The sequence below is a fragment of the Stylophora pistillata genome, chromosome 6 (assembly GCF_964205215.1).
Source record: "Stylophora pistillata chromosome 6, jaStyPist1.2, whole genome shotgun sequence".
NCBI classification, from domain to species: Eukaryota; Metazoa; Cnidaria; class Anthozoa; order Scleractinia; family Pocilloporidae; genus Stylophora; species Stylophora pistillata.
In genome coordinates, this window is record NC_142524.1 from 1,006,240 (window position 1) to 1,029,701 (window position 23,462).

A 23,462-nucleotide genomic window follows, 5' to 3' on the forward strand; every position below is an offset into this window, starting at 1 on the left:
GTTAAGACTTTCCTTTTACATTTATACATGATTACTAAAAATAATCTACTTTGTTTTGCTACATTGATGAAAATATGCGATGTTCGGCTTTTAGAGTAAGACTTTGTTTTTCCGTCAATAAACTTTTGGTTTTTAAATCTGCTTAATAATATGGAATGGCACACGGCATCTTTGAATATTAATCTGAGCTAAAAAGACACTTTGTCATAAAAAATTTTGTGCAATTACGAACAACTGAGACAGCCATGGAGATTTAACGGAAACGACCGCATTCAGTCGAATATGCTGGATCCATCATGAAATGAAATGAAATGAAATGTAAAAAACATTCAGGGTGCAATCAAAGGGAAATTGATCTGATCCTCTTGTTGAGGTTAATTGATCATGTTTCTATTAAGTATGACCGTTATTCATTTTAATTTGACAACCTGCATGGAAATGCACCAAGTGTTCTTAGGTTCTGCTCACAATGAGATCTGTGCTTTGCAATTAAGAACTGGTCGAAAAAAATTTTTGATATGAAATTCAAACTTTCCGAAATTCAGAATCCAACTTTCAAATGTATGTGAAAATGATAGAGTTCAAAGACTTACAAATCGAATTTATCTTTTGATAAACACGATTTACTAAACTAAGTTATTCAGGAGCTTTATTTCAAAAACAGAAAGTTTTAGCAAAATATTGGTTCTTCCTTTTAGATTCATTTGAGTTCAAGAAAACCGGGTTTTTGTATTTACATTTTTTGTTCCTCTGTAGCCTCTGAGATCCTTAGGGTTTATCTGATTCACCTAATAACAGATTTGAGTCAATTTTCCTTAGTAAAATATAATTGCCTTCCGTGATCCTTTCGAGTTTTTAAGGTGCTAGTCAGTCTTTGAATTACCTTTCTATCATTTTTTCTTCCTAAAGAAATTCCCTAATTTCTTTTTAAGGAACCTACTGATACTGAGCCTTTTTTACAGTCATTTCTCGAAACAATCTATAGTTAATGACTTTTTTTTTAGTTTATTAAAACCTTTCTGTACAGATTTATGATCCTCCATGGGGTCCGGAATCATTATTTCCCAATCAGCGCGCTAGAATACATTATGCATTTTACACAGAAAGGAACGTAGTTGTCTCACTGCGCATGTCGATATCAGTTTTACCTTTAAACTTATTTTTCAGTGATGAGAAACATATCTGGCGGTCATTGTAGTCTATATATTATGAAAAAGTACAGGTTTCAATGTCAATCATTTTGCAATATCGTATCTAGTTGCAGTTAAAGAATAGCTCATTGGATCTCCTTAGTGCCATCAATTTTTGCAGTTTCTAACAGTTTCCAGGGTTACTTTCCACCAAAATATTCTTCTATTAACTCCTCTACAGGCCTAAAAGCGAGGTTGCTATAGTGCACGATGTCGTTCTTGACAGGTCCATGGGCTCCGTGAGTTCCAGTTCCTTGCGGATAAGAATCTGTTATAGGGAAGACATCGAGGACGAGAAACCCAGCTCTACACATCTGCGAAGTAGCATAGGAGTTGTACAGCAAAACGCGCTATAAGGGCAATACAAAAAAGATAAGTATCAGTTATCAGACAGAAATGGTAGAAACAAAACGACGACGACGACGATGGAAACGGTGAAAATGAAAATAAGTAGAAGCAAGCACAACTATAGCAAAAAACCCAAAGTCACAATCAGTGTGTATATTAGAGAAATAATTTGGATATATCAACAAAGTTGAAATGGTAAATTGGCCACCGTAACGATTACAAAATCTGACGTTTCGAGCGTTGGCCCTTCGTCGGAGCGAATAGAGGAATTGTGGGTTGTGTGTGCTTTTAAAGGCAGAAAATGGAGCTACGTTATTGGTGGGAACATGGGAACGAGAAAAACAAGAGTAAATTAGTGGAATGAAAAGCGTTCGTTGATCCCTGTGGGATTTAGACTGCCGGTTTGAAAGATGAGCTTTTTTTTCAAGATTTTGACGGCTTTCCGTGCTACCTAAGTGTAAGGAGAGACCGCAGATTGCCATATATTGCTTAGAATGATTAGTTAAATTAAAATTTCTAGCGACTGGTTTCGATGTGTCCTTGTCATTCCTTTCCACGTCTCGAAGGTGTTCTCGGAATCGGTCACCTAGTCTTCTGCCTGTTTCGCCGATGTATATCTTTTTGCAATAAGTGCAAGTTATGCAATACATTACATTGGCGGAGGTGCACGTGAAGTGATCGGTGATCTTAATGGATCGTTAAGGTCCCGATATTTTATCAGTGTTGTGAATGAAAGGACACGTTTTGCATCGTGCACGAGCGCATTTAAAAGTGCCTGATTGGGTCATTAGTCTGAAAAGAACTTCTGACCAAAAAATTGCCTATGTTTTTGTCGCGTTTGAATGAAATGAACGGAGATATCTACTAGAGACTTTCCCAAGACCCCGTTCATTTCATTTCAGCGAGTCATCAATGGAGATTGAAATACCAAAGGAAAGAAATGCATAGAAGAAGATAGCAGTGGTTTTACAGACAGCTCGAAGTCCACTTGCCTGCTGTGTAATAAATCTTTTATGTCCAAGATGAGTATTACTTGCTTTTTCTTTGTTTATAGCTGTGGTTGCTTTCCAGATAACCGTTCCACGATATATCCTCCTCGTCCCGTTCGATATCAGATCATTTTTCAACACTCTCACCAAGCCAACGATGAGTTTCTTGTAATTCGTAAAGTTCGTGCTTTCAACGAAATGTAGCCCAAAGTTTAGTATAATGGCACTGTTTTCGTCCATTTGAGGATCGTAGACAATGCGACGAAAGTTTTCCAAAACTCTTTCATTGTTGTAATCCAAATTATCAAATTGTCTTTTAGCAGCTGTAACATTATTGACGGGATAAATCCAATTGTAACTGAAATTACATCGTTTGAAAAGGTCTCTGCAAATTCTTCTTTGCATCAGTGAATGGGCAAAGAAAACGTTGACAGAATCGCCATAAACCCACAAAGTGCCCCTTTTTCTGCCAATGGGTCGCGTGCTAATAATTTCTAAAAAAAGAAAAGAAAAAAAAACCTTTAACTTTGCCTTACCAAACCTTTGCTCAGAAAAGGTTATTGCCTACCTACTTTGCTGGTTAGCGTCTCCTTGCTCCTCCGGTTTGACAAGCTCATGAAAGGAGCATCTAAAGGAAAGCTAAGGTTGATTCGTACATCATACTAGTTACCTTTGATATGTGGCTTCCAAGTATTGTGCACCCATCGTCCATATCCGTCCCACAGAAAGTTGCATTTGATTTCACAACTTTCTCCACCCATGGCTTCCTTCGATATGCTGGAAACTTGCGCTTACAGAGTGAATAAACAGTTTTAGTTAAGCAAAAACCGCCTCATATGAGCAGTAGAATATTGCTTACAGATTTTAAGAGCATTGGGTAAATTGCTTGGAATTGAAAACAGGTTCCTTAACAAAACTTGGTCAGAAAGTTGGGTAGTATTCCCTTGATGCAATCAATACCATACTGCACCAAATAGTTACGTTTATGAAAAGGTGTAAACAATACGATATTTGGGAGTTCACTACTTCCTGAATTGTGAACTAATATGTGACAAGTAGGTCAATGTTAGAAAAGATCGGCAATAGAATTAAACTGCACCACCGAATTGAATTTTTCTAGAAAACTCAGAAGCTTACCATTCTTAGCAGGAGGGACCACTAAGTCCACAGGACTCCCACCCCGTAACGGCGCTTGAAGATAGTCCTTGTTTCCATCAACTTCTGGATGCCGCTGATATTTTCCTTGTGCATTGCCTTGGGAATGAGGAAAAAAGCGATCGGATCTTGATGAGTGGTTGCTCAATATCTCATGTTGACAAACCTCTTCTGAGTTAATCAACACTAGCACATATTTTGTTCCTCCTTAAAACATTCACTGAGCATAGTTTGTTGCGGCGAACGAGCCATTCTTGAATATTAATATGTAAAATACATACATAATAGCAAGTGAAACCCATCTCAGACCTACCAACAATAAACCAATCCACCGGAGGGTCCTTGAATCCATTGCATGACGTGAAGTCCAAACTCACATTTGCCCTGTAGACTCCTGCTTCCACTGCAAGGAACGAAACTTCGTATGTTCCATTTCCGTGATCGATAACCGTTGGAGAAATAGAGGAAGATCCCCTTATAATAACCCTCCAAGAGTCGCCACCCTCAATTTTGGGACGACCCTCTTTTGTCTGAGACTGGATGCTAAAACGGCTGTATTGCCCGGCGGGCCTAATATCCCACAGTGATATAAAGCTTGTATTTGCATCGGTGGCATTTTTTTCAATCTCTCTTGACGAGTTCCATGGCATTTTGTTTATACATGGTAAAATCATGGCCCGCCAATCCCATCTAGCTCGTCTTTGTCGACACCAGTGTTTGAGGAAATCAGCAACTTCCTTGCTCGGGAACTCATTTCCAACCGTTGTGGCCGTAATATCTACGGCAACCATATCTCGTATCCGAATGGGTGTTTTGTGACTTGCCAAGTCCAGCTCGTTTTTCACTACAGGCTTTGATAACCACAAAAATACGTAGATGACGATAAAGACGGCAAGACAGATCTTGTAGAAGTCTCTGCTGGATCCTGTTGAGCGAGGAAGGATCTGGATTCGCATGGGTTATCTCTACTGTGCTCATGTGATCCTTAAGCAGTTCTTTCGTGCGTCACTCTCTCAGCGTCTTGACTTTTACGCATTATCATTATATGGAACCTAGTGCTAAACGGGCTAGACGAAATAACGTCAGAGTGTATGGATAATCTTCGGAGAAAGCGGAATTTTGATTCAGTTTCAAAAAGATCAGGAGTGGTCTCACCGACCGAGAGACTAATACGTACCTCAATATTCGCCAGCTACTTTCAAAATTCTTTTAACCAAAAATTTGCCACTTTGACTCACAAATGATTTTTCTCCGCTGTGTGATACTGTTAGTGGATAAAGCTTTAACCGTCGTTTGATTTAACAACGCGGAGAAAAGCCGGGGTATACGAACTTAACAAAGTCGCAGACAAGTTTTTCTTGGTTAGAAATGTTTTGTTATGATTACAGGTACCTGGTAGACTCACTGAGGCATGGTAAGACTGGAACTTTTTGTGTTATAAAATCTTGTTTTTGTAAAACTCGATGTGAAGTACTTTCAGTTTTGGATAATACTCTGGCAACATTTTGACTCCTGTAAATGTAAAAGATGGGAATAGTTTGCTATGGGATGAATCTTAATTTGGGTCGAATGAAAACAAGGGGTCGAGAACTCTCCATATTGCGGCTTCTAACGAATAAATTGCAATGCAATTTTTGGCGCTTTATAAGATGGGCTTAGACATTCTGGTCTTGATCTACGATTGCTTAAAACATCAGAAAGAGTCATGATGCATGTGACGAACGTCTCTTTAACTCCTATTACAGCAAAGTATCGCTCGTCTCTTGTTCATCTTTAGGGTCCTGGACTATATGAACATGGTAGGAATGATGACCGATGCGTTCATCCGATACATTCCTGTGTATTCATGGCTAACGAATTTTCACCTTGCTCAAAATAATTACTTTGGAGAAAGATACGGAGCACTTTGGCTCGCAGTCAGATATGTTTATTCTAAATTTGACAGAGAGAGGTAAGATTACAAATCGAACCCGCCGGTTCCAATCACCTTCGGCGAAAACGAAATGTTCTTTCTTCTAAACTTGACAATAGATCTCCGTTTGACACCTTACAATGGACCTACCTGTGGAACCTGCTTCGTAGAGAAACGCATGACAAATCAGACCTTTTAAATTGTGATATTTCGAAAATTAAGAAAATTAAGATACGACCGTTTTGCTTTCCAGAACTTAAATTAATTCAAGTTGTTCACCTGTGACTTGATCATGATTTATTTGAATTGTAGAGGAAGAAATGGTACAGTTAATAACTAAGGCCGTTGAGGTATATTGAATTCACAGACATTCTTTTCAAATTTAGATCTTCATATAGCAAACTGAACATCCTTAATGATTTCAACTGATCAATGATTGATCGCGAAAGAAAAACTATAAATTTTTTTAAGAATATATCACAATGACAGCGTATTTCATCAAGTTGTCTAAAGAACCAGACGAGAAAGACACAGGAAAGATTTCTTGCCATCCCGGTGGGAAATTCTTCCTTACTGTCGCCACAGTCCACATATTTCTCGCTACATTTCGTCTCTTGTTAATCACCCATCTGGTAACCGCGCCAGAAAAGATGAGAATGGATTAGACTTCTACTTCCAACTGCTTCCTTCAGTGGTCAGTGAGTTGCTATGGGATCCGATGAGTGGGATCCGATGAGTGGGATCCGATGAGTGGGATCCGATGAGTGGGATCCGCCATAGCCGACATTAACGTCATTCTCTCCCGATATGAACCTTGGGATGAAACTCTCAGACATTGTGTTATGATTTAAGAGGAATGGAACAAAAAGCTGGCATACACTTTTAAAAGTTTTTCTCCCGGTTTCTATCAATAGTTTGAGAACCGTTCCTAGCTTTGTAAATATCAACTGCACTGGAAGACACCGTACACTTTCTAATCCTTTTTTTCCTTTTTTTTTCTTCTATTTCGAATTTATTTTTAATTGAAAAGATGATTTTCATGTCATGGTGAACTTAAGGTAGCTACTTAGTCGCTTACGCTGAGGCTGTTTTTGGAACATGTAATCAAGGATTTGACCGAGAGCCGCGGTAGCACAGAGCATCCATTAGTGCTATTACAATTAATAAGCGTTCATGATCGCCCTCGACAAGCTGGTTAATAGTTTTTCTTTGAATGAATGGCACAATGACAATGGAACTTCGGGTTCATAGGTAAGAAATTTAAAAAGATATCAAATCAAATGATTAGGAAAATCACTTTGATTTTTGGAAAAGATTTCATTGCGGTTTGTGAGTCGAAACCTGTTCTCTATGATGGATTTTAAACCAAGGATTTGGCTTCGTTACACCTAGCTCAATGTTAAGCAATTTTAAAGCAAACCTTTGCTCATTGTTACCGATTAAAAGTCGACATCTCATGTCATACAAACAGACATTACTTCAAATGCAATGTTCATCGATATGCGGCAAGAGCTCATGGGCTGGCTCAGCTATGAGAGTATACACAATTTACAATTAATGATACGTGAATGAGTATTACATGGAAATTTCTATGTACCTGTTTTGGCTAAGAACGTTTGAAACTGTTATTTTTTATTTTTACGCGTAAATGAGTATTACATAGATAATTCTATGTACCCGTTTTGATTAAGGATGTTTGATACTGTTTTGCATACACGAGTAAGTATTACATGTACATAGAAAATTCCATGGACCCGTTTTGGCCAAGGGTGTTTGAAATTATTTTTTTACGCGCAAATGGGTATTACATGGAAATTTTCATGGATCTTTTTGGTGTGGCACAATTGTCTTCAAATCATAAATACTGCTGACAAGTTTCTTCTTTGAAAAATTAATCTACTTGTCGATGGGTCAGTTGATCATTCGCCGAGGGATATATGTGTTGCTGTTTGTAGCGAGTTATCATAACATTAGACAACCGTTCACCACTAATAACTGGAATAGTAGACGCTACCATGCTAATTTTTTTAACTGTTAAGCAACAAGTTGACAAAAAAGGATAAAAGCGTTTTGAAATTAGCTGAAATAAACATAAATTGTGATGGCCGATTGAGTCGCTGAAATTGTTGATTGAGCCGTAAGTCTTAGCTCATGGACAGCCGCTTGGTGTCTTTAGCAGTTCTTTACTTTTACCTTAGCAACTATACCATGGCAAAGTTTGACCTTTTTTCAAATTTCTTACCTCAGAAAATCTGTAATTAAAAAATTACGCGTCATTTTCGACTCAGCCAAACGAGTAAATCGTGTTGGAAAATGAAACTTGTCTCCCATCAGAATCTTTAAATAACACCTATTCAAAGAAGTTTCATGCCTCGTTACGACTACTTTTAAACAAACTTCTACTTGGCATCCAGATTTGACTTCAGCGGCTGATCTTGACTCAGAAACTTGCTAATTTTCGGCTTAAGGTTAGCTGACAATACTTTCTTCCTCAAATTTTTCCTCCTCATCAACAGTTTTTGACACAATCAGACATTTTTTCACAAATTTTAGATTGCGTAAATGAAATATAGTGCTGACTTCGTTCGTGCAACATGAGAACTTTTTGAGAAATCGATCATTGTTCCAATGCTACTCAGTTTTTTGTTTTTTAATTTATCTGTTTTCAGGATATTCTGTCGCAGAACTCCAAAACTTGAAGGCATCATTTAACCGTCTCCCGAAAGTAAGTACTGATGAAATATTATACCATGTCTATTGAATGACCATCAATAAAGGAACGATATCAGAGCAAGATGCCATTTTAAATCTCTTTTCCCATTCTAGTTTCAAAAAATATACATGAATAAAATTATACTCAATCAACGGATGCTGAGTGAAGAATTAATCACTACACTAAAGTAGATTTTGAGTAAAGAAAATAAATGAAATCTTTATGGAAACTGGCTCGGAAATAGCGCCTATCGTAATCATCATCTAGCAGACTCGTGTTCGAGCCCAGTTGAAGCTTGCATTTCTGAAGTCTCATGTGCAGTTCTAAAAAGCAAATATCAGTTTTAGTAATTATCATTCGTAGTATCGAGTATGAAGTTTAAAGGCGTGGGCTGTTGTTATCAAACGTTGCACCTCGTGAGGGAAAATTTCAGTTTCTTAGAATCAGATAACAAACGATGGAAGACCATATGTAAACAAATTCAAACCGCTGTTTTTTTAACCCGCCGTGAGAACGGGCTAAAAACAGATAACGGATAATGTTCACGCATAAAGTTTTATAAATGTTTCTCTTGCTCACAACTGATCGTGATAGATTGATGCCGACAGAACTTTGAAGCAGGATGTAACCGTGGCCGAAGGCTTCTTTCGATTTTTGGATAAACATCTGTTTTTTAGTAAAAAGTTCACTCATTCTCTAACTAGCTTTTACGTGATAAGTCACTGATGTGAATGGTTGGAGTTGGAGAAAAAAAAAGCGCTCAGGCGATAAAGATCGATGTAGAATGAGTGAAACATTCTAATAATGTACGAGGTGTTGCCAAGCCGTCTAGCAAGGTGAATTTAAAGCTAGTTCTACACCCAGAAAATCTTTTTATTTTGTTATAAAATCGCAAACTAGAAATCTTAAACTATTTTGATATTCAACAACATGGGTGTTTTGCATTGACACAACAAGGATTTCAATGGAGCCACGGAAGCAATGGCGGTGAAAGTTAGAATTATCTAAAGTTGGATCCGTGGCGTAATCAGAATCAACCGAAACTGAAGAAAAATGTGATACCAATTGGGTTATGCTGAAATGTCATTCTGAGATTTTAAACTGTTCATAATCTCTTGAATTAAAGCTGATGCTTTGTGCGAGTGGCCTTGAACTTCTAACTTATTACTCGCGCCAGTCCATCAGATATCCCGTTATTTCGTAAAGTGCTGTTGAACCAACGAACCATAATTATCACGACATGTTAGACTCACCAACAATAAACGAATCCACCGCAGGGTCCTTGAATCCATTGCATGAAGTAAAATAGACCAAATAACGTCAGATTGTGTGGATTATCTTCGGAGAAAGCGGAATTTTGATTCAGTTTCAAAAAGATCAGGAGTGGTCTCACCACAAGGGGCCCGTACACTCTGTTTGTGTAGCCGAATGTTGTTTTATAGTGAATGTACCAGACTTACCGTTTGCCTCACCTATAGTGATATATTGCTAACTATGTACATAAATCATTGATAAATAAACGTTGAATTACTTTACCTGTGGTGTATAGTCGTCCTTTTGCCTCAAAAATGTTTTTTTTTTGAGCGATTTTGAATAAGTCTGAGTTCGTCGTTAATGTAATGCATAAAAGAAAGACAAGGGTGGAAGCCTTGTTTTGAAAGGGTTCAAGCGCCCTAGCGATTTTTCCCCAAAAAAATCGCATCGCTCCGCTTTTAAACTTCGCATTATTAAGGTCAAAAGATGCACGATTCTCCTCGTACCTTCCAATCGAACATCCATCCAAACGGACCGGAGCTAGCCCTCGAAGAAAATCAAAATCCCACAGTATTTGAGCGCCTGGGATGCGTAGCAAGATTCTCATGTGCCAGCAAAAAACCGTCACGTCTGATTGACCAATTCAAAATAACGTCGTCCAATAAGAAAAGATGGGGATAGTTTGCTATGGGATGAATTACAATGCAATGTTTGGTGCTTTATAAGAGGGGCTTAGACATTCTGGTCTTGATCTACGATTACTTAAAACGACAGAAAGAATTATGATGCATGTGACGAACGTCTGTTTGAGATAGAATAAATATATGAAGTTCATGATCGTGCATCGCGAATAAATATATGAAGTTCAGGATCGTGCATCATACGAAACGTCTGTTTAATCTCTATTACAGCTAAGTATCGCTCGTCTCTTGTTCATCCTAAGGGTCCTGGACTACATGAACATGGTAGGAATGATGAACGATGCGTTCAACCGATACATTCCTGCGTAATCGAGGCTAATGAGTTTTAACCGTGCTAAAAATAAATTATTCTTGATCAAGATACGGAGCGCTTTGATTAGCAGTCAGATATATGCATTCTAAATTTCAAGTTGATAGAGAGAGGTAAGATTAGAAATCGAACCTGACAGTTCCAATCACTTTCAGCCAAAACGAACTGTTTAATTTATTCTTCTAAACTTGACAAGAGATCTCCGTCTGACACCTTGCAATTGACCTACCTGTGGAACCTGCTTTATAGAGAAACGCATGACAAATCAGAGCTTTTCAGCTGTGATATTTCGAAAATTTAGATACAACCGTTTTGTTGTCCAGCCCTTGAATTAATTCAAGTTGTTCATCTGTGGCTTGATTTCTTTTATATGGAAGGAGAAATCGTACGAGGACTGAATGGCACAGTTAATAGCTAAGGCTGTTGAGGTATATTGAACTCACAGACATTCTTTTAAAATTTAGATCTTCATATAGCAAACTGAACAGCCTTAACGATTTCAATTGATCAATGATTGATCGCCAAAGAAAAACTATACTTTCTCAAGAATATATCACGATGACAGCGTATTTCATCAAGTTGTCTGAGGAACCAGACGAGAAAGACACAGAGAACATTTCTTGCTATCCCGGTAGGAAATTCTTCTTTACTGTCGCTACAATCCTTATATTTCTCGCGACATTTCGTCTCTTTCTAATCACCCATCTGGTAACCGCGCCGGAAAACATAAAAATGGACTAGACTTCTACTTCCAACTGCTTCCTTGGTCGATGAGTGGGATCCGCCATAGCCGAAATTAACGTCATTCTCTCCAGATGGACCTTGGGATAAAAGTTTCAGACATTGTGTTATGATTTAAGAGGAATGGAGCAAAAAGCTGGTATCCACTTCTGAAAGTTTTTGTCGCGGTTTCTATCAATAGTTTGAGAACTGTTCTTAGCTTTGTACTGAAATATAAACTGCAGAAGACACCGTATACTTTGTAATCTTTTTTCTTTTCCTATTTTTTTCTATTTCGAATTCATTTCTGATTGAAAAGATGGTTTTCATGTCAAGGCCACTTAAGGTAGCTATCTAGTCGCTTACGCTGAAGCTGTTTTTGGCAAATTAAATTAAAGATTTGAACAAAAGCCGCGGTAAAACAGAGCATTCATTATTGCTATTCCAATAAGCGTTCATGATCGCCCTCGATAAGTTGGTTAATAGTTTTCCTTTGAATGAATGGGACAATGACAATAGAACTTTAGATCCTTGCGTAAGATATTTAAAAAGCTATCAAAATATAATTTATAAAGAAACGTTTAACAATTAGGAAAATCACCTTGATTTTTGGAAAAGATTTAATTGCGGTTTGTGAGTTCAAACCTGTTCTCAACGATTCATCAAGATCAAGAGCATAGGATCACAAGTTTGCTTTGAATCAAGGATATCAAGTATTTTCCGACTATCTCAATATAATGTCAGAGGTTGTCCTGTTGTCCTGCTAAACGGGAAGAATGAATACCTAAGTGCAGCTCTCTTAAAAAGTGGCAGCTGTATACTACTTTTATGGACACAGAGTCACCGCTAATAAGTGACAATTTTTAATTGCTTTTCCAGTCTTAGCTACGCACTTGCAACGAGATGAAGAAAGCCTATTTCTTAACCACCCGAGGGGAAGCATTTAGATATCGCTGGTAGTTATTTAATCCAAAGGAAATCTGACCCGTCAGCACTCTAAAGAAGACCGTGTACGGTAGAAATTGTACACGCTTCAGCTGGAGGTTACCCCATGCACGGCTAATGACATAAACACATAAGCGACAGCTGTCTAATTCTCACGTTTACGACGATCTTATTTAAAAAGAAACTTTTCGTGAAAAGAAACCGGACAACGCAGGCCATGAAGTGCTCAAGTTGGTCAGGTTTTTATGTCATTATTCTAGAAATATTGCTTCTGAGTTCTTTTAGTTCGGGATAACCGGATTTGGCTTCATTACACCTAGAGCGGTGTTGAGTAATTATGAAGCAAACCTTTGCTCATTGTTACTTACCGATTAAAACTCGACATCTCCTGTCATACAAACGTACATTATTTCACATGCAATGTTTATCGATATGCGGCAAGAGCTCATGACGTCTGACTTAGCTATGAGGATATATGCAATTTACAATTATGTTTCTGACCCAGAAATTGTTTCTTCAGCAAATTTGATGTAATGAGTTTGACGTAGATCCTCATTAGTCAACACATAACAAAGTCCATTGCTCATTGGATGAAGCACCAATATAAACCCGATAATTTGTCCAAATGGGTAACAAAGAGACACTAGAAGTATAGTTTTCTCAAATGCCAAGTTCCCGATAGACTAGAGTTAATGTCATAAATCATAAAGCAGCTGGGGAAGCTGAAAAGATGGAGAACACAACTCGCTTGGACGAAAAGGTATCAAGCAACACATCATTCCGTTCCATGAATGAAGTCTTCATCTTCATGTCACTCTATGTCTTGCTCTCTTTGTTAACTATCACTGGAAACACTTTTGTTATTGTCGCCTTCAAGAAGATACGAATCCGAGCTGCTATCAACATGTTCTTTGTCAGTCTGGCTGTGTCCGATTTGATGGTTGGTGCAGTTTCAATTCCACTGTGGATCTACCATCTTTCCTGCCCCTCTTTCAAAAGATGCGGTCTACCAAGCGCCCATGTGGGAATCTTTTATCGAGCATTCGACGTATTTAGTGCGATAGCATCCACATCAAACCTTATAGCCATAAGTATTGAACGATACTTTGCCATTTGTTGGCCCGTTCAGCACCGAGCGAGCTCCTACAAGCGATACTACAAAATGCTGTTCATCACGTGGATCTACTCCGTGCTGGTCACAAGCATTTACTCAGTAGACTTCAGCCCAACATGGGAACAATATCGTGGCCTCCTGGTGTTTGTGGCAGGCTTCGCTCTCCCCCTCATCGTCCTCATTGGCATGTACAGTAGTATCTACGTGGGTGTGAAGAACATGAATGCACACTGGCGAAGAGCAAAGGCCATGACATCGATCCTCGCTAAAAGGGTTCAACAAGAAAGACGAACAGCCGCAACGATGGTCATTGTGACTGCGTTGTTCTTAGCTTCCTGGCTTCCATTTTTCGTGGTATCCCTGCTCTGGATTTTTCAAAGTTCAAGTCTACTTGGCGGTGGAAGAGGAAAAGGTTTCATGCGACTAATGGACTTCATAAAATGGATGCATTACAGCAACAGTGCAGTAAACCCGCTTGTGTACGCCTATCGCAGTGACGAGATGAGAAGAATTTTGATAAAACTACCTGAAAGGGCTTTTGGAATGGAGCTCGAGAGGCGTCGTGCAATTCGACCAGAAAATAGGAACAAATGGCATTAAATAGATGGCTGCTATTCGACTGAAATTAAGTGGATCAAGAGCCTAAATTTTCTTTTTCCTTGAAACATAGCCGGAATTACGAAACATCAGTAATGATACGAACTGCTACGCAAAAACAGCCAGCACAGACATCAAATAAGTCGAGAAGAAGAGGATGAAAATATTAGTAACTTATAAAAGTCCTCGTCTCTCTAATGCTTAACTTTCAATCAGTTCTATTTCTTTGCTGTTTTTGCTGTTTCTTTTTCTCGGTGTTTCTTCTTTTTTTCGTTTTAATATAACAAACCTTTTTTCGGTCAGGTTGACAAAATAAATTTTACAACAATTACGCAACTCTATCTTAATTTAAATTACGAGAAGTTACACAGCTGTTGTGTGCGTTGAGAAATCTTAAAGTAAGGTCGACAACTGTGTTTCCAATTAGTAAAACTCAATACGAATCAGAATTAGAATTGGTATTGGCCTTCTACTTCATGTGATGGACACAGGTGACGTAAAGCAAAAGAAATAAAGGCAGGAAAAAGGCTTATCCTTGTGTGACGGTTTAAAATCAATAGAAAGACTAGGGGTTATCCGGTATCTAAATATTCTCCCTAGTATGAATATCTTGATTATTTGATAATAAAGAAAAGGTAATTGAGTATAGTTGAGCTCTGACCTTTGATGGATAGAATTACATGTAACTCAGTGAGTGGCATCTAAAAGGACATCCTTTTAATCAAGGCATCGCTAACTGCTCACTACAAAGTTAAAATTAAGTTAAGTTTCTCAATAGTCGACTCGAGCTCAAAACAAAATAATGGAATTATTTCTAATCTTTGTTTTATCTTAAAAGGTCTTTGCACCAACTCACTTCATCCAGTAGCCGGAAGGGTTACTCTCCACTTTTGGGACGACTCATGTCCTTTTTCATGTAGAAAATTGAATTCCATGCCCAGCACAAGGCTTCCACAAAGCATGCGCAATAGCCAGACAGTCTTGATTGGATAATGAAAAAGTAAAAAGCATCAACTGAATACCAAATATGGAGAATAAACGCCAATTTTGCTCTTCTTCCCTACGCCAATGAAACGTTACTGAGCTTTTCACTCAAATCTGATCACCAGAGCACACGTTTTTCTTGCATTTACTATCATCTGAAGGAGGAAAGCGGCTTAGCGCAAGATGGACATACGAACCGAGTAAAGGCGTGAGCGTGACAGGTTCAGGTAAAATCTCTTCGAAAGCTTCTGTCTTCGAATTGTATAAGGAAATTTAGGCTACATGTCGGAGGTACGAGTTGATTTTGAGTCCAGGGGGATTGCCAAAAATGTCAGCAGAATGGTAAAAAAAAAAAAATAAGGATTGTACATTTAATAGTTAAAGAGAACCATGGATGGCAATACTTGGAAAGACTTTGAAATCTTTCTTCTTTTCTGTTCTCCTTTTTCGTTCAGTTTTTGCGCTGGTGTTATTTATGATGTACTAATTATAAATTGTGCCGCTTGAAGAATTGCGTATCAGCAGAATTTAATATTCAAGTCCGGTCGCTAGAAAAGCAAAATAGCCTGAAAACACTTTTAAATTAATCAATTTGCATTGTACACCCTCAGAGATAAAGCAAAGCGATTTGACATTTTAAGTATGAATTTTCTGGTATTGTTTACAAAAAAATGACACTTGTTTATTTTTCCCACAGTCACTTAATCGAGTGACGAATGAACAGAATTGAGTTTGGTTCAGATCTACCTCGAAGACAAAAAAATATCCATCTATTTTGATATCTGTTTTATGCTAAGCAGCAACTTTGTCCAAAGAAATTACAAAATGTTTTAACATTGTTACGTTCTCCCAAAAGCCAGATGTTGATGCAATGCTATCAAGAGTTTGACCATATTTCCTATGCGCTCAAACAGCGTCACCTTTTCATTAAAACTTTGCTCTTCCTGTCACTAAAGATAATTTCAGTGAACATTCAAAAGAGTGCTTCGTTTCATCTCCTACAAGGATTTAATGCTACATTTGATGCAGAATGTTAATCGGAAGAAGGAAAAATTCTTTCAGTTAAGTCCACTTGCACACCTATCCTGTTTGGTCCAGCCTTTCACTGTTACAAATAGATTAAAATTTGTAACAGTTGTAAGCATATTGTTCCTAGACTAGCGACCCTCCCAAACTGAAGACAACTCATCGACACATTCAAAAAGTAAGATTTTTCATTCGCTAGCCTTAATTTTGTACTTTTGAATGTATGCACTTCTGTGTTGTATGAGGCGAGCACTTAAGATTTTTCACTACTTTTTCTTTAGTTTTTATCCAAGCTTATGAATAAATAATATGTTCATAATATGTAACTCTTGTTAAATGGTTGTCAGCAATATTGAAATAGAAAAGAAAACACCGCAGGGCTACATATTCTTGTCCAAAGTAAACATCGAGAGTTTTCAATGAGTGAAATTGGAATTATTCTGTAACTCTCGAGCAAAATGTGATTTACTAATTAAGGGATATATACAAAGTATATCTGACGGAACTGAAACCAAAGACAGGTAGCCAAAAGCAGTTATCTAGTCTTTACAATTTCCTGTGGGCTACATAAAATCTTTGAATCAACTGTTAAAAAAATAATAAATCCTTGGCAAATCATCGTGGATCATTTCCTGTATGTGCGTCAATGGGAGGTAAAAGGTGGATAGTCCAATCATAGTCGCAGTAAAAGCTTTTAATTATAAATGGAATCGCATTTTTTTAAATCCAATTTAAGCCAGCAGTTGCGAAGGTTTTCCATGGGTAGCTCTCAGATATGCAACAAGGAAAATTATACGAATCGGAATTACCAGAAGTCCCATTTAAGTTCTTCATTCGCCAGATCGTGGATTTGTCGTTGTAGATGTTGCCGTAAGAGTGGCAGTTTGAACAATACTAGAAACTGGACTGACGCACCACCATTTTAATTTCCCATCCCAGTCGTAGTAGTCTCGTAATAACCAAAGGATCATTAGGAGTTTGACGAAAGAATTAAACAAGGTAAGGGTAAATTATAGGTACCACCAGGGTGGATTTGAAATTGTTTCACATAATAATTTATTAATTCAGAATCGAAGTCAACTGCACGAATACTTCTGCCCCTCAAGGCAATAATCACATGAACGAACCCTTGGGCAGTGTATCAATTTTAACTTCTGGTGAGAAAATACTCACCATAAGAAGTAGTTATTCGCATGATTTCTGATATGATGTTAAATGTAATAGCAGACAAAAGTGTCAAAAAATTACGATGCAACTAAACCAGAACCAAAATCTAGCAGTTGAGCGTTTCGACAACTTTTGGATCTTTTACTCTCTGTTTATTACATTGCTGCGTGAAGTGAATCGGCCCAACTTTTTTTTTCGATCATTATAAGGTAGCGGGATTCCATTTTAAAAATATGTATTTGAGTGAACTCATATAAAATTTTGTAACACAGTTTTTTTTTTCTCAAGGATGTTTGAGATGAATTTCTGAATACTGCTTACATAATGGTGCTAGCTATCGAATTGTTACCATACTCGGTGATTCGCTATGTTTCGTGGGGTTCTTTTTGCCCTAGACAAACTTATATATAAGTCATGTTTTTGTTAGGACTATGGATAGAATTGTGATAAAAAGCTAAGAAATTGAATTTTAAGATCGTCGGCTTTCAATTTTAAAGGTTATAGATTAGAATCTCGGAAAAATTATTTCAGATATAACAAAACCAAATTTCAATTCCTTTGTTGATGAATAAACTACTTCTCTTTCGAAAACTCGAACTAATGCTCTTTGAAATGGAGAAAGTTATTATGATGATGATGATAAGCGTTTGCTTGCTCGCCCAAGATAAATATCTCCAATTATGAGCTCCGCACAAACTGCCAGACTGACAATAGCGACACGATGAGACAACTTCACTTCCTTCTTTTTTTCTAATACAAACCAACGAGAGGATATGAGAGGAAGCCAATGTTAATAATGTCTATTTTTTTTTTTAATTTTCAACTTGAAATTAAAATTTCCGTTTAGATCTTTTTAATCAAAGAAATGTATTTGTATACGATATTTTCTTTCTTCGTGTGTGGTTTTCACTGAAACCCCTTGAGGCATGAAATAGCTGCCCTTAACTGTACGTCAATAAAGAACAAACATTTGGGGTTTTGGAAAATAAGATTTAATGAGACTATACTATTAGCTTGGCGAGTGAAAAAAAAATCGGAAAGTAACTGAACTTTTGAACTCACCATTCATTTTTTAAATTGTTTGGAATTGACCTTTTCAATCCAGAATATCTTTCAAAAATCAAATTCTCTATCAACAGAATATTTTTTTGGCGAGATGATAACCAGAGCTAATAGCGCCCAAGAGGGCGATGACGTGAGTTTTTTGGCGAAGTGACCTGGAATGTCGATTAATTTGAACAAGTCAATACCTTGGCACTAAGTTAACTGTGACGTTAGGAAATTTGTCATTAATTTCCTCTCGTAAGGTTATTGCCAATATCCACTTCATAAAAACGAATAAACCTTCAGATGTAATTGCCATATATACATATATTGAGAAAATTCTATGCGACATGCGCAAGTTGTAGTTCACTGATAACCAAAACTCACAGCATGGGTAGCTTTTCTCTCCACCTCATGAGAATAATTATCACCGGATGAATCATTTAACTATGGAACATATCTAGAAAACATGAAACCTTTCTAGAGAGAATTGACACAAAGGGGAAGCGGATGATATTTATGGCGACGCAAAGAGCTTGGGGATCCTAAAGTTTTCAGGCTTGTCATTCGCAATGGGGCTTCATTTTGTTAATGATTAGTCATCCTCGTTCTTGACTTCTTATCTTTCCCCTTTACGATGGAGGTAGTTGAAACTTTTCTTACAGGTCGAAAACGTCTTGTGATTACACTACCGAAAAGTGCATCCCCTTCTAAATGTATACATTGACGTTTTTTTCACTTTCGCAACGTTTCGTTACAACAATATCCTACCATTAAAGACTGAAAAACTGCGCTCTTTGGAGCCACAGGAGATATTCTTTAATTGAAAAAGACGGAGTTTTCCGGAAAATGCCGACGTCAACAACTCGGTGTCTGAGGGGCCGACTTTTGAGGGGGGGGGGGGGTGGGTGATTTCTGGTCATCAAGAAATTTTTTTCCTAGCAATCTGCGGTGCAGGATTTTTTTTTTCCAATTTTTTGGTACATTTTTTCTGTTACATTTGGGCTGCATGCAATTTTTTTCTTCCAACAAGCGCTTGTAGGAAATTTGTTTTCAAAATCACCCACCCCACCCCCCTTCAAAAGTTAAATGGTCAGCCCCTAAGCTTTTGTGGAGAACATGGGTTGTCTTTTACTCCTGTTCAAGATGCATTCTTTAGTTTAATCTCCTCTCGGAAGCCTTTATTGGTAACATGTGATTACACATGTTCTTAGAGTCTCCCGGCCTTATACAACTGAAACTTGATGAGAAAGTGGGATTAATCTCAATTGACGTTTAGTGGTACTGCTCAAAGCGAACCGGCAATAATTTAAGTACAAATTGCCTATTTTGAGAGAAAACATCATTTAATTCGCAGAAAGATTGAGATAGTTATTTCTTTACACGAATCAATGGTTTTACGATGGAAGTGGTGAGATATTTCTGCATTCTACAAAATTTAACTCATCTGCTGATGAATCTCCTGGCTACTGCACAGAAATGAGCAATTTTCAGCTGTTTACAGAGTTTCAAATATGCCATGCGATAAACAAACTTAAAAGAAATTTAGTGTCCCACCGAGAAGATTCATGTTCAAACAAACCGAAGTCCTTCATATCTTGGGCAATTCTCCATCGCGTGCTGTGTTTTTAACATTTCTTTTACAGTTTAAAACTAAATTGAACAAACTCAAATTCTACTTTCCATGATAAACTGTTGGACTCTAGTCCTTACGGTAAGATGGCTTCTAAAAGCTTTTGTGAATTTTGTTTCGTTTATGGACTGATCACATTGAACACCTAACTGGGAAAATCAATCAGAGGCTTGGGCCTCTCAAGCGTATAAAGCATTTATTGCCTTTCAGGGCGCGTTTACTTTTCTATAAAGGTCTTGTTATGCCCCTTTTTGAATATGCTGATCTAGTATGGGTCGATAAACATAATATTACCCTTATGTCTAGTTTGCAAGTTTTGCAAAATAAGGCCGCTAAAGTTATTTTAAATAGACCATTGTACTCATCCTCCACTGAGGCATTAGCCGTTCTTAAGTGGCTGCCTCTAGAGAAAAGGCGATTTCAAAGAAGGTGTGTACACGTATAAAAATGCATCAAGGACCTAATTAATCACATTACGGAATTGATTAGACAAGACGTACTTTATAGGCATAATACACGTAACAAAGGAAATTTTAGATTACCACGTGTCAAAAGAAATTGGGGGAAGCAAAGAACACAATATCATGCCGTTTCCGATTTTAACTCCCTCAGTCAGACGATCAAAGACTCAAAGAATGTCAATAGTTTTAAACGCAATGTTTTTAAGTTTTTAATATAGCTACTTACGTTTAATTTAAATTTATTTTTATTTTCAATTTTTTATGCATTTTTTGTCCCCTTTGCAATTTTATTGCTTTTTTGTTTCTACTATATAGATATGTCTAGTTTCGAGGTCCTTTTTGAAAACCATATTTGTTATGAAAAAGTTTCCTCAATAAAGATGATTAATATTATGTTTCAGATCCAAGCCATAACGACATTTTCAAATGGAGGGTTTCGTTTCCGAGAATTTTACCTCTTCTCCAGGAATATCGAGTGCCACGAATGGAACTTCACAGAAATCTTTTCCCAGGCACTCAGAACAAGAAACGCTCGCTTTTGTAGTTATATACACCGTTCTAGCGTTGTTTGTGATTCTGGGTAACTCTCTCATCATAGTCACATTCACCAGAAACAGAGAGCTACGAACAGCAACCAATCTCTTTTTCGTGAGTTTAGCAGTTTCAGATCTTTTCGTTGGAGCCTTCTCTATCCCTGGTTGGATATACATTTTGCTGTACGATTTGAATCATTCAGCACCAAGCGCTTTCAACCTGTCTTTCCGCGAGATGTACACTTTCCTGGACATTTCAAGTGCTCTGGTCTCCATTGCACATCTCACAGTTATCAGCATCGAACGAAACTTCTCCATTTCAAGACCACTAAGACACCGTGTTATGCCGCGTGTATACTATTACATTGCTATAGCTGTAACATGGTTGTATGGCCTCGCCATTGCGCAGATATTCGTGAGTAATTCCAATGCCGTACCCTGGCAGAAATACAGAGTTCTACTAATTACCATCGGAGGCTTTATTCTCCCTCTTTTTGTCATAATCTGCATGTACGCCAACATTCACAAGAGCGTCAAACTGTTTAACACTCGCCGAAGGTCATTTCCCTCCAGTTCGCTTCAAAGAAAAGTTATCCGGGAAAAGACGATCGTAAAAACCGTTCTAATTGTTACGGGCGCTTTCGCGGTGTCATGGCTCCCGTTTTATACACTTTCAATATTGTTTGTATTTTGTCAGAAAGTAGTTCCGCAAGGCGTCAGTCTGATACACTTGTTAGATTTTGTAAAGTTCCTCCATTACAGTAACAGCGCTATGAATCCTCTTGTGTACACCTATCGTATCCAAGAAGTGAGAACCACGCTGCTTAAGTTTGCTGCTCCGTGTTTGGCTCAAACTCCTTTCACAAAAGCGCTGGTTTTGCCCATTCCTCTTCAAAGGCCACCTGTTGCTCAAGTCCCCGCGATTGCTCGTCATTCCATATTGCGAGTGCGAGTGGGACCAAAACTCAGAGCTGTGAACTCAGTATGATTAAGCTTGACCTCAGAGTTTTTATGCTACTCCTTTTTATTTCAAATTCCTACGATATTTTAATTTAGAAAAGCAGCAAATTTATCCGACACACACAGTGACTAACTGGATTTGGATCCCTCGTTTTCAGGGTATATGGTTGCTGGTTTAAGTGTGATACTTGGTTTATATCTGTAGTATACATCCCAATCGTGGCTAATAAGGTTATCTAATGATCTGGAGCTTTTTCATCACATACAAAGTTACCTTCTTGATTAACCGAGTCGGTTCTGTATCAAAACAAGTGGTGATGTGGGGTAGAAGGTCTCCTAGATGAGAAGCTATAAATGGCTTGAAAGTTAAGGGAAGTGATTTCCTCTCTGTTATTTTCCACTTTTTTACTCCCAGAAGTGATCGATTTACAAAGTAATCATTTAATATTGAAGTTTGGTAAACTGCCACTTGAACATGAAAAGGGTGAAGGCAATAGGACCGGAAAATGTAGATAATCTTGACATGACACCAAATTTGCAGCAAATGACTAATAATAGTCGAGAAACCTGATTTTTTCATCGTATAGTAAGTTCGTGCATGCTCGTTACCTCTAATTGGATAATCAGTAAATGCTGTATGTACATACTTAGATTTAAGTTTTGAAGATCAATCTTGAAACAAGAGTGTTATACTGATTATCTTACTCAGACACCTCTATTGATCATAATACGATATATAGTACTTTTACCCAATGTCGGATATCCTTACAGTAATGCTTTAAACTCGAAGGCGCGCTATAAAAGGAGCCTTAGGTCCCACTGGACCTTTTGTCAATCAACCTTCGAGTGATGTAGAACTCTTAGAGTCAAGTCAGCTTGAGCTACAGCTACTCCAAAGCAGTGAACAGCGGACGCATTCCTCAAAATTGTTTTATGTCATCATCACAACACAATAATTTTTGAGATTTGTATTTCCTTTCTCAAATGGAAACTGTCTTTATTTGTGGCGGTAAATTTGAGATCGAAGTCGGTGGTTCGCACGTGACCTCATGCCACCATGCTGGTGGAAGTAAACAATAGATATCTCATCAGCCCCTTTTGCTCGTCTACCAGCATTTAAATTTGACCCGCACACGTCAACGGTGAGTGACAAATGAGCCTAGGTCTTCACAGGGAAGACTTCCTTATATAGCGCGCCTTCGTGTTTAAGAAATATTTAGAATTAAAAAAAAATTGTAAGGAAACATTTGTTGTATTCAGCCGTCTTTTCGCTGCGTTGAACAACAGATAGCCAGATAGGAAGGGACGGTTACGATGGAAAAAACAATTCTGAGTCAGTTGACTGCACATAGTACTTTAATTCATATCTTCGGGTTTTTGAGGACATTTGAAATTTAGTTGCAGGAAATTACAGAAAAACGTCTCGGTGGCTCGGTGATAGACATGCGGGACCTGGAATCCGATGGTCTGAGGTTTGATTCCTCACTGGGATTTTTTTCTTTGTCCCACGATCATGGCATGAAGAAGAATCGTCTTTCTTCAATCAATCATTGTTCGTTCTTTTGATAATTGGAATGTAGAATAACAATAACCTGATGACCACGTCTTCTTAGAAATCCATCATCCGACTGCGAACACCGTTTTTCCCCGGTTGAATAAATTTTTTTTTTTGTCAAAAGACGCAGTAAAATTTTTGTGTTCACAGG

At 37.8% G+C, this 23,462-nt stretch overlaps 3 protein-coding genes across 6 annotated transcripts; 2 read left to right on the forward strand and 1 right to left on the reverse strand.

Annotated features, from left to right (window-relative positions):
- Positions 1-632: 632 nt before the first annotated feature.
- LOC111345289 (uncharacterized) lies at positions 633-5,364 on the reverse strand. 2 transcript variants are annotated; one of them, XM_022952564.2, is made up of 6 exons: positions 4,860-5,364; positions 3,996-4,740; positions 3,665-3,781; positions 3,198-3,317; positions 2,531-3,021; positions 633-1,540 (listed from the first exon to the last, which is right to left on the reverse strand). In XM_022952564.2, exons 2-6 carry the CDS (start codon positions 4,636-4,638, stop codon positions 1,331-1,333), a joined length of 1,581 nt encoding a protein of 526 aa, XP_022808299.2. In that variant the 5' UTR covers positions 4,639-4,740; positions 4,860-5,364; the 3' UTR covers positions 633-1,330. The 2 variants fall into 2 exon arrangements, with proteins under 2 accessions (XP_022808299.2, XP_088619633.1); XM_088763507.1 differs by having other exon boundaries at positions 3,996-4,749.
- Positions 5,365-5,679: 315 nt separating this feature from the next.
- On the forward strand, positions 5,680-22,440 carry LOC111345281 (adenosine receptor A1). 3 transcript variants are annotated; one of them, XM_088763508.1, is made up of 3 exons: positions 5,680-8,062; positions 8,264-8,319; positions 20,665-22,440. In XM_088763508.1, the coding sequence occupies exon 3, from the start codon at positions 20,690-20,692 to the stop codon at positions 21,782-21,784; it is 1,095 nt and encodes a 364-aa protein (XP_088619634.1). In that variant the 5' UTR covers positions 5,680-8,062; positions 8,264-8,319; positions 20,665-20,689; the 3' UTR covers positions 21,785-22,440. The 3 variants fall into 3 exon arrangements, with proteins under 3 accessions (XP_088619634.1, XP_022808291.2, XP_022808292.2); XM_022952556.2 differs by lacking the exon at positions 5,680-8,062 and having other exon boundaries at positions 8,078-8,319; XM_022952557.2 differs by lacking the exons at positions 5,680-8,062; positions 8,264-8,319 and adding an exon at positions 16,594-16,957.
- LOC111345284 (dopamine receptor D1) lies at positions 10,589-14,279 on the forward strand. Its single transcript, XM_088725835.1, has 2 exons — positions 10,589-10,685; positions 11,037-14,279. Exon 2 carries the CDS (start codon positions 12,968-12,970, stop codon positions 13,949-13,951), a length of 984 nt encoding a protein of 327 aa, XP_088581961.1. The 5' UTR covers positions 10,589-10,685; positions 11,037-12,967; the 3' UTR covers positions 13,952-14,279.
- Positions 22,441-23,462: the final 1,022 nt, after the last annotated feature.